The sequence below is a fragment of the Apteryx rowi genome, unplaced genomic scaffold (assembly GCF_003343035.1).
Source record: "Apteryx rowi isolate R43461 unplaced genomic scaffold, aptRow1 scaffold_17, whole genome shotgun sequence".
NCBI classification, from domain to species: domain Eukaryota; kingdom Metazoa; phylum Chordata; class Aves; order Apterygiformes; family Apterygidae; genus Apteryx; species Apteryx rowi.
The window spans coordinates 1,239,451-1,253,331 of NW_020447974.1; the positions used below are offsets into that span (position 1 = coordinate 1,239,451).

Below are 13,881 nucleotides of genomic sequence, written 5' to 3' on the forward strand. Positions count from 1 at the left end.
AATAAAAGTAATTTATTTAACTTACAAAGGTAAAATTAACCAATGACATTTGCTTTTCTTTCTTTTCATACTTCATAGCTTGCAATTAAAGTTGCCTTTAGAGAAAGGTGCTTTTTTATCCTATTATATTTTACAATACAGCACAGACATCAAAATTTTCATTGAAGAAGTAAGACAATTTGTTAACATTTAAATACGCAGACATCTGTTCCAGTGCCTTAACGTGGTTTTTGTTTACAACAGAGAAAAATACATCTGACAACAGTAGCTAGTATATTACAAGCAAACAATATTGAACTCTGCATAGTTTATACAATATGCTGTAGTAATAATTTAGATTACCAGTTTTATCAACTATTTACTAGCTGGCCACGTAAAGCCTGACATTCATCTGAAATGTGGCATTGTACGTTCTATTGGTATTCTCTTAATAGCTTCATTTAATGAAGTAATCTGGACAAATGAATTTCAAAACTAAAAGCTGATTTAGAAATGTGGAAGTTTTCACTACAAACATTTAATGCTCACAGTACATTCCTAAAGTAAAGGCAGGTCTCTGATATAAAACATAGCTGTCAGAAAGGAAAATAGTGTGCAAATTAAAAAACATTGCATTTAAAATGTGTTCATGTGCAAGTTACAGTATCAACTGTATATTAATACTAACTGGGAAAATGTCTCAGCATAAAATGATACACATCTCACAGTACGTTCTTGATTGCACATTGTTCCACGGCATTTGCATCCATTACACTTTCTTGCAAAAAATCATATACACTGAGTACCCTTAATTAAAACTTAACTATTTTACAATGTGAAGTTGTAGACATGCTTCAATTAGTGGGAAAAACTGGAAGAAAAATAATCTAATTGCATCAAAAATGCTTACTGTCTTGTAGAGCCACAGTGCTTGTTAATCACTGACAGTTGTCAGAATCTACTAAATGAGGCTTGTGGATTATGAGCGATAACCCCACCTATGACTGACTGCACTGGGTTTTATTCTTTGCTTCTACCATACAGTACCTGCATTTCAACCCCACAGATTCTTAGAGGCGTACTCAAAATGATCTGTTTTAAGTCTTTTTTTTTTTCCTGTGTTTCCCATAATATTTAATGCTGATGTAATTGCTCTGAAAGCAAACAGAATAGGTCCTTTTCACAGTGTGTATCACTGCATTTTTAGCTACTTAAATGGGTATTATATAAAAACAAGATTAGCTCACATAAATCTTACAGTATGTCAAAAATGCCTGAAGGTATGTTGAAAGCATTGGGAAGAACTCTCATTTTCAGTGTGCCATCTGCTCCACAGGAGAAGATACGATTGCCTTGCACAGTTTCAATCTGGGTGACACCAGCACCAATATTTCTGAATATGGACTGCTTAGCATGTTCATTTTTGAATGAATGAATTAAATTATAGCCTGTCAGTCTCCACACCTGTATCAAAAGAACAGCAAATTAGGCAAAAAGAGATTAAAATTAGGATTTGTATTTTTTCCCTAATGCTTGAGCTTCCTTCCTGCTCCAAGCTCCCTGCTCCATTCAGCAAACATAAAGGATATCTTTTGTTGGCAGCACTAAGTTCAAGAGTCTTGAGAGGCTCTCACTGAAGCATGAGGAAGACCATCACAGGGTTACTTTAATGGAGGACAGCTGGTTAGCAAGTAGGGCAAAGCTGCCCTCTGTTGTCCTGTCAGCAGTGCCCCCAGCTTCCTCATGAAAGGTGTAGAAATGGAGGGGATCCGTTTTATCTAAGATGGCAGTGTCAGCTTCACAGCAGATGGAAATACTTTTTTGCTAAGGAGCGCTGCAGAGTCTGCTGTATAAATAACAAGCATGCAGAGCACGCAGCCCAGCTGTCCGAGTTGGCTGCTACATCCCAACTTGCAGGAGCCCTCATCAAGACCAGGCCACGAAGTGTGTGGAGGCACAGAAGGCACCTATCAGCAGTGCACAGTCCCCCTAAAAGCAGAGAAACCATGTTCTCTCTCTCTCCCCTTATTATGTTCTTATGTTTCCTCCTGTTAGTATTCTGGAAATAAGCCTTTTAGGATAGGGACTGTATTCGTTATTTTTATTTTATTTTTTTAGTGTCCTACTATTATGACATCTTAGTACCTGTTTGGGGCTACAACAGCATCAAGAAAAAACAGAATTTGCTGTCCCACAAACTTACCACAATGTTAATGTTACTGAGCACCCCCTGTATTACAGAGAGAAATATCCAAAGGCAAAAATAGAACATTTTTAAGAGGGGAAAATAACAACTAAAAGATTTCAGAATTGTGCACTGTACTTTATCCATTTAAAATTCAGTCACACACTGAAAAAGTTCAAAGATGTTTTAATTTCCTTTAACTGAGAACAAAAGCTACTTGCGTTTTAAAAGGCTATTAGTATGTTTAAGTTTTACATCATAAACTTATTTATGGCAAGCATCCTAAGTATTAAATGTAGGTTATCTATCTATCTGTTTTATACTGCATTCACCTAGCTATTTACAGCATGCTGATCAAAATATTACTACTTCAGCTAAATACTCTCCTATTACGACTCAGCTACTCTGATACCTTACCTTCATGTTACCTTCTGCTGAGCCTGTAACAAAATAATCCTCAGAAGGGTCCAGTGCAAGGGCCTTAACAGCCGATTCATGTGCTTGGAAGGTGTGAAGGATTTGTCTCTGTCTGATGTCAAAGATGCAGATGTACCCCTTCCTACCTCCAGAAATCAGCAGTTGATGTTTAGGTGCATACTGAAGTACTGTGGCACCGTGATCATGACAAATGAAGGCTGAAGGAGAAGTAGTATGTCAGAATTTAACAGATTTGAAACTGGTAAGTAGCTGTCAATCTTAAAATGCATTTCTGTTATAAATTGTTATCTGAATGTTTCCTGACGTGATAGATATGCTCCTTGTATGTGAGTAACATATCAGCTGACAGTTCTTTGCTCTCGTAAGATCTATATAGATCTAATAAGCACAAGAAAGCATGATACGCAGTCTAATTTCATTTTAATTTAAAATATGAGCACAAATGTGAATTAATTTTAAAAACTGAGAAAATAGAAAATTCACCATGTATATTAAGTTACATTAAATTCTGTAGTTCAAGCTACAGCTGAAGTCAAACATTAAGGTAAATATTAATTACCTTATAGATGTGTATTACTATACTCTAATTTCCTAACCTCTTTTTTTATAGGAGCCCTGACTCAATTTCTTTAAAGTGAGGCTGGAGGCTGAACTTCTGCACAGTCTGGTAACTAGTTTCAAAATGTGAATCCAAGAATGCACCTACTCTTTACACAGGTAATTGCTATGCTTATTCAAGTATTGCAATTGTTTGCAGCTGTATATGACGGTTGAATTTGCTCTTCTAAAAAGCTAGGATAGTATTTTTTTATTTTTACTTATTTTTATTTCATAGCGCAAGATGAAAAAACTTTGCTTTAGTTTTTTACGTAAAGATGAAATTATTGAACTTGGTCAAATAGATACAAACATTTTTGGGAATCTGGTCAAAGTGCCGAAAGACAGGGACAGTAGTTTTCTACTACTACAGGGACAGTTTTCTTAGTTGATTCTACTACTACCTACAGTTGTCCTTTCCCCTCTGCTTCAACAGAGTAGTGGATGTATTAACCAAGTGCCAGCTTGAGTGAAAACATACATGCATACAGACTTTACTAATGCAGCCTTAATTAGTCAGCCATTTTTTTTTCAAGAATGTATTCAAATTTTTAAGACTTTATCAAAAGTGTCACAAAAACATCTTTGTGTATGACCTCCTTTCTTTATACTTCTTTTATATGGAGCAGATTATCATCATGCTGGAGACCATACCAGTCCTGGTGCATGTACTGGCTTGCAACACGAATGTTTAGACCGATTCTCCAACACAGACTTCTCCCCTTGCCACAAACATGAACGTATCCTGTGTTTCTTTAGTCAGTAAGTAGAGGTTTTATTTTCACTGCAGGACTTACCATGTATAAGACTGTTGCCAGATGAAACCAAAGTGTCCCAGAGGCACACATTTCTGAGGGAAAAACAAAGTCTGTCATTGTGGCCTATTGCTAAGTGATTCATAGGGTGACATGACTCAGAAGCTCCTTAAGTTTTATGTCAAAGCCTAGAAGGTAGAACTGAACAAGAAGCCCTTGACTTTCTACAGTCATTGGGGAGGAGATGCAAGGAGTTAGGAACTTAACTCTTCCCAAGTTCTTTTGTGCTTTCCAGGGCAGACTATACCTTTCTGCCTTTAAGATGTGAACTAGTCCTAGGGCGTACCAAGAAAGACAGATTAAATATACAAGTTGATCTCAGAGAACAAGAATTATCTTGTCTTTGCTGAACATATTTCTCCCCATAGCAACAACAGCATGTCAGAATTTGGTTGCATTGGGGATACATCTTGCAAATAGTGGTTAACCGTTGACCACCCCTCACAAAAGATAGGAGTTGGGAAGAAAGTGACTGAAGGAGTGATGCTTGAAGAAGTAATCTGGCAAGTCCAAGCTGTAACAAAGTGTACAATTCTCAGCTTTAAAATGCCAGCCATACCCTAATGCAGGAGATGGAGCAGTTTAACAGAAATGAACAGGTAGCTTTGGTGAAATTCCTCATGGTTCTTTTTAAACACACCTGTTATCATTGGACTGTCCTGATGTAGCAACTACACTCGAAGAGGTTATAAATGAGAAGTCACTTGTGGTTTTACTGTGGCACTGCCAACTCTATTCAAAACAAAACAAAACAAAACCCAGATGTAATCTTATCAGTTGTACTCTGCCATCAAAAGTTACTAGCAATCTGATGTCATTAATAGCATACTGCAAGTCTTTGAAACAAAGTTGTTGCTAAAAACTGACATGCAATGCAATTTGAAAGCTCAGAGAATGAAAAAAATTACCAAATTTATATAAAAAAAGTCAATATAAAATGAAAAGATATTAAAATAATGGAACTAGACAAATCCAAAATATAGTAGGTCACATCAACCTGAGTTTCAAATTAAGCATGGTCTTTGTTGTACTGTTAATTAGTAGTGAAAAGAACTGAAGAGTGTATTTTTCACTGAATCTTAGGGTTATAAAGTCATTACTGTCAGCTGTGTGGGTTTTTTTTTTTTAATTTAATCAAGGGCAAGGCTGCAGTAGTATTTGCAAATTACATTGCAGCTTATGGTTACTCTACAACTAGTTCTCCAAAGCTGTATCGTTGAAACTCTACACTTGTTTTGATAAAGTACTCAAATTAAAGAGCAGGAAAATCAAAAACCCCCTCAGTGAAACTCTTAAGCTCTTGGTCTGTCTGAAATCTTGAAAACTTAGGTTTCCTTTATAAAAAGGAAAAAAATTCTATTTACGTACCAGATAGGGCTTAGGATTTGAGGTGGTTTGGTTTACTTGCCAAATACTTAGAAATCCTTCACCATCAGCAACACCGCACTGCAAGGAATGAACTGCACTTATTAACATAACATACTGGTTACTGGATGCTTGCTTCATGATAGTAAACATCTGAATCCAGAAAATAAAACTTTGACAGCACGTTAAACATCAACAATGGTTTTCTGACACAACAAAGTAATTTAAGAGCGAAAGTGATTTCAGTGCTGATTATTTAATGATTATTTGAAGGCTGATGCTCTTCTACATGCCTAACTCTCTTCTGGAAGTGGAGGCTTTTAAAAGCATGCAAGAATGGAAGCTCATCTTTCAAATCCCATTTTTAAATGCTAAAGCTTACAGAAGGGTCAATACTCCATACTGACCGTACTTGAAAATGTTTAGTAAAGTAAGACAAGTGGAATGCCAGCATGCCATAAAAGCATGATATGAAAAATTATGGAAAAACTGCATTGTGTCAATACAAAAGACTGAGTAATATTAGTTAACTCAAATGAATAACAATGATACTGGATATTCTATACAGACAAGATACTTAGAAATGTTTTATAAATGGTTTTAGAAATAGTTATAATTATTTTTGTATTTTCTCCATGTAGTCAGGTTTTATGACTCCTGCTTGTGTGACCTCCCTGTGAAGTAGGTGGGACAACTAGTACCTCTTTGTTTCTTACTTAAAATATATTTCCATATGATGTAAGATTGCCATATTTCGAAACATAATCAAAACACTGATTTTAGAGATGGTTAAATGAAAATACCTGAGAAGAGATATGCTGGGAGATATTCTGTATTTCCAGCTATTTATAAATGTTCAGCTTTTGCTGTTTTATAGCTATTGTACAGTCATGCTAAAACTCTTTGAATTCACTTTTTATGTCCCTTAATTGTAATGGAGTTAAGTAGTTTGTCAGTAAAAGGAAAGGACAAGACCTGCTGAAATCAGAATGTGCAACATGGAGAACTGAGGAGGTGAATGTTGCTCCCAATTTCCTTCTCTTTGTCCACTCTGTTCTCTGCAGCTCATCTACCTCACGGACTCATTTCTGGCCGAAGTGTATTGCTCTTTTGTACTTTCTGCTCTGCACTGTTGCTCTCTTCAGCTAATGGTCTGTTAATATGTTTTCTAGGTATTATAGTAGCCAGAAAGCAAAGTATGAAGCACTTCTTGAGTTTGGAAAAAAGTCTGCCTCTGTAAAACAGGTAAGTTCAATAATGTTTTTAACCTTTGATTTAAAAAGCCTACCACCCAGGAACACATAGATTTCAGAATGGGGAGACACTGAGAAGTCTGAAAATAGGGCAAATTGGACACAGGAATAAATACTGAGGGATGCTCAAAATTTATTTTTTAGTGATAAAGGCTGGTAGACTGATGACCTGGGGGGGCCCAATGAGTTGTTTTTTGAATTAGTCACATAGACTTCCCTTATTACGCTCACAGGAAGAGGCTCTGGATACTCCTATGCTGTACACAAGATCAGTTAAATTTTAGAGGGGTTAAATGTATGTGTCTGTTGGTTTAAAAATAAGTTGTTTTGAGATTGCTTAGACTAAGAATGGATAAATAATTCCAGTAAGAATGGACTGGTAAGAGAAGACAGTCATGATGATCAATCAATGTATCCTTCATGCAAAAGATCTTTCTGTTGACATGTAGAGTCAGTGCAGAATACTGATAATCTTGCTTTATAACAATATAATCCTGCAGATACCAGTGTCATGAAGCTGACATGCATGAATGGAAGGGAGAAGAGTCAGTGTCTATTACAAAGCTTCCATACACAGCCAAAAAGAATGCTATGATACTGGTTATGCCATCATTCTAGGATCTTTTAACAGTTTTGTGCATCGCTCATTAAAACTGGTTTAGAGGTCAAAGCACAACCAAATGTTTCCTTAAAAACACAAAAGGAAAAATCCTTAACATTGCACTTACCTTATTGCCTTGTGAATTGAAATACATTCTTGTAACCCTTGCATTCCCAGCCTGCTGGAAGCATACTAGTTGCTGCGGCCTTGTCCACTCAAACATTCGAACGCTACCATCTTGTGCTCCTGTAAGATCTGAGATGAAAAGACAGATGTTCATTAACACCGCAGAACTTTAGAGAAAAACAGCTAGTCCATATTGGTAAGCATGATTCACTTACAATACTGATGGACTGGATGTGAAGCCATTCTCTTGACATTATTCAGATTTCTTTTAATAAGCTTCATATAGAAGAAATACAACAAAAATTAATAAAATTTTGAAAAAAAAACAAAACAGACACAAACATACTCGCAATTTTGTTTATACTACTATCTGCCAAGTATTCCCCATAGTTAAGTAGCCTGTTAAAATATCATTATTTATATCTACTACACTGCAACTAAAAATAATTAATTAAAGCCTCAGTTTCGGACAGCTTTTCTAGACATGAAAGCGCTATAGTAATATACTACAGTACAGTAGTACTAATAATATATATTATAATGAAAAGGACTTAAGTGCATGCTGATGTACACTTTTGATTTTAGTCTCAATGAAAGAATTTAAGGAACTAATTTTTTAAAGAAACTACAGGTCCTATCTCAAAGTTCCCATAAGAAAGAAAAAAACGCTTATTGTCTCATTATTTTCTATGTCACAATAATTAAGATAAAAGAAAATAGTTAGTTTGGCCTTGTTTTGGTCAGGTCTTTGTCATTGTAGGCCTTTTATGTCAACACTGAATTAAAAGTATGATGATTCATACCCTCTAGGTGTCTCTACTAAATAATACACAAGAAAAGGTAATGGTCCCCAGAGCTGCACATAACAAAACACTTACCACACCAGCTCCAGTACTAGTTTGACCACTGCCTAACCATGGCATAGATGAAGATGGTTGTATTTGATTCACTCCAAAAGATGGTGCAGTTGACTGAGTTAGTGTTGTGGTAGAACCACGAAAGTCAATATCATCAGAACTGTAAAAGAACAGTGGTGTTCTGCTTTAAACAAATGTTTCTTTGCTACCAATACCGTTTGCTTATCTCATTGTTGTCAACAGTCTATTGAGAGTGGGCAGAGAAAGTAATTATAATGGGACTATAAATGGATAATTCCCGCACTTATGTTGTACAAACAGTTTCCATATCCTCCAAGTTATCAGTATTTAACCTCGAAAGATGATACTAATCTTGGTAGATGTTGAGAATATGAGCTCTTTTGAGAAGAATCCTGTTGTTGAACATATGGAGAGAGAAACAATACAGCATCCAGCATTCCTGATCTGTGTGTCTGTATGTGTCTATTCCACGCAACAGAGTGATGCCCGGATGAGTGCTTGCTGGAGCTGCTACTTTCACAGGTCTTAGCGCAATAATGTAGATGATGATAATTCAGGCCATTGCACTGTACAATTCACATCTGCTATCATGATGTGCAGCAATGCAGGTGTAGCATTTCCTTTATTAGCTGAGGCACCATGGGATTGTACTTCACTGTGCAGTGTAGACATGCCCAAGTTACTCTAACCTCTCAAAATCTGTTTCCCCATGTGAAATACAAAGATAGTTCCTCCACATTCCCTCACCACTACTCCTTTGTAAAGTGACCTGAAACCTACTGAAGAAGAGTATGTTATTAACATTGCTTTTTTTTTAATATATGATCCACTTGCACTACAGGTGTTATATATGCAACTTCAAGGTAAAGCAATACTCTTAATACAATCACAAAGAAACAAACTTACCTTTTAGACTCTCTGTCATATTCTTCTCCAATCCATATAAATGACTGAGCAGCCAGTAGAGCTGAAATATCAAGTTCTTGAACATCATGTGTAGATGCCAAAACGATTTCATTGTTGTTTGCCTATGCAGCACAAATAGGCAATTTATACTAACTTTAATTAAGATCTTAGTGCACTTTTTATTATACTTACTAATAATGCTGTGACTTACCTTATTAACCGCAAACGCCATGATCATATCTGATTCTTTGTGAATGATTTTTGCTTTTCCTCCTGGGTAGCCAAGATCTGCTTCAACCTACAAAACATTTACCAGTAAATTTTAATTAGCSTGAAAGTGCTTTCTGTAGTGGTACATACAGACTGCAAAATCTATAAAAAAATTCATGCAAGAAAAGTTCAGTGGCCTCAGCATTGCTTAGGAAGCTAAACTTTAGACTTCTCATACTCTTTGGTGTTCTAGAAGCCAAAAGTTATGTTTGAGCATAAGAAACACGAAGTTGTGTGTGCAATACTATTTACAAGGTGTTCATTCATCCCAGTTATAGGACAACCAAAGTTAATCCACTGATTAAAAGCCTGCCACACAAAGACTACACAGAACATATAGCTTCTGTTAGTCATGTTAGAGAGAAAAAAAGCCAGTTCCACAGAACTTTTAAGAGTGTGCTAGAGGTTTGGGAGAAGGGATACTACCTTGTTTTTGTGATCTTCTGCTACGCAGTTTTGTTTGACCTGCTCCACACGATCTTCTACAGACTACATAACATCACACAGTCACAAACACAAAACACATGCACAAACAAATATAAAAAAAGAATGAAACATTCCAAACTAGATTTTAAAGGCCACTCTGTCAGTAAATGATGACAAATGTATTTTTAACCTTTTATAAGAGGCACGGAAACTAAGACAGGAATCTAAACAAACTCACTTAAAATGTAATGCTTCCTAGATGAACACAAAATGTATGATATAGTAAATAAACGGAGGAGTAATACACACACAAACTCCATACTTACAGGAAATCTTAGAGATACTAAATAGTATATTTATTTTCCATTGTACTTACTGTGTTGGTTTTAATTTTCAATTACAACTCAATACAGTTGTAATTATGGTACTATTTATAAAACCCCATATTATACATTACTATATAATATTACTTGTATATGTATATATTACTTGTGCATATATACATATGCATATATACTCATGCATATATATACACACAGAGTAATAGCTCATTTAAATTTCTTTGTCAATATGACACCAAAAAAAAAAAATCTATGAATACTCAAATTATTTACTTATGACCATTATCCCAAATATTCAGTTTCTTTGTTAAGACAGCATTCAAATACATAAAAGTAAGGCAAGATATGTCATGTCTAAAAGTATTTGGTTTAGTTGATATTTCAGTGAACAGCAGGATATTCATGTGGATTTTAAAAACACTGTTAAATGAAAGAAAAAAAAATGAAATGCCAACAAAGAAGGGAAGAAAAACTGAGAAAGAGACACTGTTGAGACTGAAGAACAGTTATAATTTTCTATAAAAAGTAGTTATTTCCTTTGTTTACCTCACTTTGCTTTCTTTTCTTTGTGAATATATATCTTATGAAAGTCTCCTGCAAAAGTTCTTGCTTCACAAGAAAATGCCATAGCCTTTTTGCTGGAAGAGCTGAATAATCCTTTGATCTGGATGAAATAAAAGAAAGAAAAAAGAAAATGGCTTCAATGCAGTTAAAGGTGGACAAAAAAAAATCTTGAAGAGAGAATTCAAATTACTTTAGTTGAAATTCCAGCTTCAAACCCCCCCCCCAAATTTTCAGTTTTAATCTGTTCAAGACAACTATCAAGGGATACATTTATCTTGCATTTTAAATTCCACATTAAAGTTAAAAACTTCCAAAAACTATCCACCACCACAACTCAACTGACTGACCTGCATTTATGTCTGTATTTGTACTCTGCTAAAGCTGCTTTTATATTGGAACTATGGTGCCCCAAAGAATTTCTTTACATATTTCTTTCAGTATTCAAAAGACTTCTCAAAAATGTAGTTACCTCATACATGAACCAAATAAAATCCATTGCCTTGAATTTAAAAACAAATATTTCTAAAGGAGCAGTGTATATTTGTGAGAATATATAAATAAAATCCTACAGAGTATCAACCATACAAATTTTAAGTCATATATAGCAAGCAAAACTAAAATTGTGTTTTAGTATATGGAGAAAAGCAAACTATTTTTGAGTTTGAAAACATTGGTCAAGATCTGTATTGAAAGATGCCTTTAAGCACGACATAGGTCAAAACACAGAAGGAGGATTGTTCACCCTGGAAAAGATGAGGATTGGCTATATAAGGACTACAGCCCTTTTCTCTCCCTCTCCCCTGCCCTCTTTTTTGTTGCTGAGATAAGGTTAAGAGAAGATAGGAGATAGCCGCTACTGGAGGAATAGAAAACAGCTGAAAAGGGTCTTCACAGCAGCAGCTGTTGCCCTTGAGTTGCAGTCCTCCAAGCTTTGCTCTTTCCCTCTTATTTTCCTTTCTTGCTGCAGTTCAAAATGTGCAACAGAATGACTAACGGCTACTGCAGGAGACAGCTGCATAAGAAGGAAGAGAGGGATGTGGGAAAATGGTTTCTGTAAAGCACTGGCTAGAACTATGATCTAGCCAATCTTCATGTAGCTGTTTAACTTTAGGTATTGTTTCACATTAGTATTTCTATGATTAAGGAATTTTTTTTTTCCCTAGGAAAAAATACTTACTTGAATGGTGTGTTTTCAGGTTCAATCATTGCTTTATTGCAGATAATGGCTGGTCCTGCACCTACTCCAAGGTCACTGGGATAGGTATTGATGTAGTTTGGTGGTGGGCCTTCAAACTGGTCCATCCTCTCTTGAAGGATCTGTTCCCAATTTTCCAAATTTTTTATTACAGCAATGCCCAAAGGCGATGTTACAGGCAGATCTAAACAAATATTAATATAGTACAGCACAGAGACAAAATTATGGAACTTAAAAGTAAGATCTGTCAGAAAGCTACTTTAAAGAAAACTAAAATGTAAAGCAGAATTTAACTTACCAGTGAATTCCAGACCAGCAATGGGAAAGAAGTTCTTAATGTTGTGCAGAACTAATTTTACCATTGTCAAATGCAGAAGAGCCCAGCTGCATAAAAAAATAGTTTTAGTTGTGTTAACACAACATTAATGCAGTTACCTGCAGGACAATGTTTTTCTCCTCCCATCAAATACACATATGAGAAAAACAGCACGGATGGTTCACTGAATTTTTAAGTTTAACAGACATGCAGCAAAAGATACTTATATATCAACTATGAAATGAAAGTGCACCTCTGAAGCTCCTCACTGGAACAGATAGTATCCCCTTTTCTCTTTTAGAAATCCTAGATTACTGTACTCTTCCTCCTAAAAGCGCATATCAGATACAAGTGTACTCATCCCCCAAAACAGCGTATCAGGTAGGGGTGGGTGGGTTTGTGTCAGACAGAGAAGGCAGCCTGTGCAAAACTGGGAATTAAGCACAAGCCACCTGATAAGCCTGCTAAAATTCTCCACAAAATCGCTATGAAGACAGACAAGCCATTTTACTCTGGCATTCATGCAGGAAGCTTTCCCACTGAATGTGTCACATATGTTAAAAATACAAATCCAGGACAATATAACTGTAATGACTAAAGAGAGATTTGAAATGAAGTATGCATAAAAGCTGTCATCTTTCTCCATTTTTATAATGCTAAGGTCATCTACTTCATTTTACCTTGCAAGATTTTCTGTCTGTATGTTCTGTTTAATCTGCCCCTCATTCAAAAACTAAAGATCATACTTGAATCTTCTCAAACATTAATCTAGAGATGGCATTGTGGAACCTCATGTTCTGTGTCTTAATGATGAAGTTTTTCTTTCTTTTTTTCTTTTTCTCTTTTTTTTTTAAACAAAACAACCTCCATCCCTCCTCCCCCAAAACCCACCCCTTCCCCCCCCCCCAAAAAACTAAAAAAACAAACCATCTGCTAATCCCATTCTTTCAGATGAATAAATGGGAGAACTGTTATTGAGAACAGAATTTTTCACCCCTGTAATCCCATTGCCATAGATAAATCTATCCACAGTACTGAAAATATTTGTTTTAAACTGTGGAGGGTGCAGAGGCCCCATGTTTTCTTTAATTTGGAAGAAAAGGTAAACATGTGACATGATTACTCTAAAACAATGGCATTTTCTGCTAACCTGTAAGAATTGGCATCCTTATGTTCGTGGATCTGTGTATCAGAGAGGAAAGCATCATCCTCTTCCTCATCACTATGAATGCTTTCATCGGAATCATATATAACACCACTGTCTGATAAAGGAAGAAATGGCTGCAATACAAAATAGAAGTTTGCTATAAAAGTAGTTTTCAGAGCTTTTAAATATTCAGTTCTTTTACTTTAGTTGTCATTTAAAATCTGCAACAGTGATAACAACGTATAAATAAGTTTCCCTAAAACACACAAAAAGCAGGGGGAAAAGTGTTTATTATTTGCTAGAGACATATTTTGAAAGTTAAATAATGGACTGGTAGGCCTTTAATCTTTTACTAAGAGGATAATATTCCACAGCTTACTATGAAGAACATCATTCAAAATTCTCACGTTATGTCTGTCCTTTAAAACTGAACATAAAAGAAATATGCTGTTATGTATAAAAACTTGCATTTTCCATTT

General features: G+C 35.6%; 1 protein-coding gene across 7 annotated transcripts in view; it reads right to left on the reverse strand.

The window, feature by feature from the left end:
- Positions 1-1,233: 1,233 nt before the first annotated feature.
- Positions 1,234-13,881, reverse strand: part of DMXL2 (Dmx like 2) — a 49,262-nt gene continuing 36,614 nt past the window's right edge. For 2 of the 7 annotated variants that reach the window (XM_026060545.1, XM_026060544.1), the window contains exons 29-43: positions 13,406-13,536; positions 12,238-12,323; positions 11,922-12,123; positions 10,727-10,844; positions 9,840-9,902; positions 9,355-9,441; positions 9,144-9,265; positions 8,238-8,376; positions 7,575-7,635; positions 7,361-7,488; positions 5,383-5,460; positions 4,655-4,746; positions 3,997-4,049; positions 2,582-2,799; positions 1,234-1,443 (exon numbers count right to left, since the gene is read on the reverse strand). In XM_026060545.1, coding sequence (XP_025916330.1) covers positions 1,234-1,443; positions 2,582-2,799; positions 3,997-4,049; positions 4,655-4,746; positions 5,383-5,460; positions 7,361-7,488; positions 7,575-7,635; positions 8,238-8,376; positions 9,144-9,265; positions 9,355-9,441; positions 9,840-9,902; positions 10,727-10,844; positions 11,922-12,123; positions 12,238-12,323; positions 13,406-13,536 — 1,788 coding nt within the window. The other 5 variants (XM_026060546.1, XM_026060541.1, XM_026060543.1 and 2 more) reach the window with 4 other exon arrangements.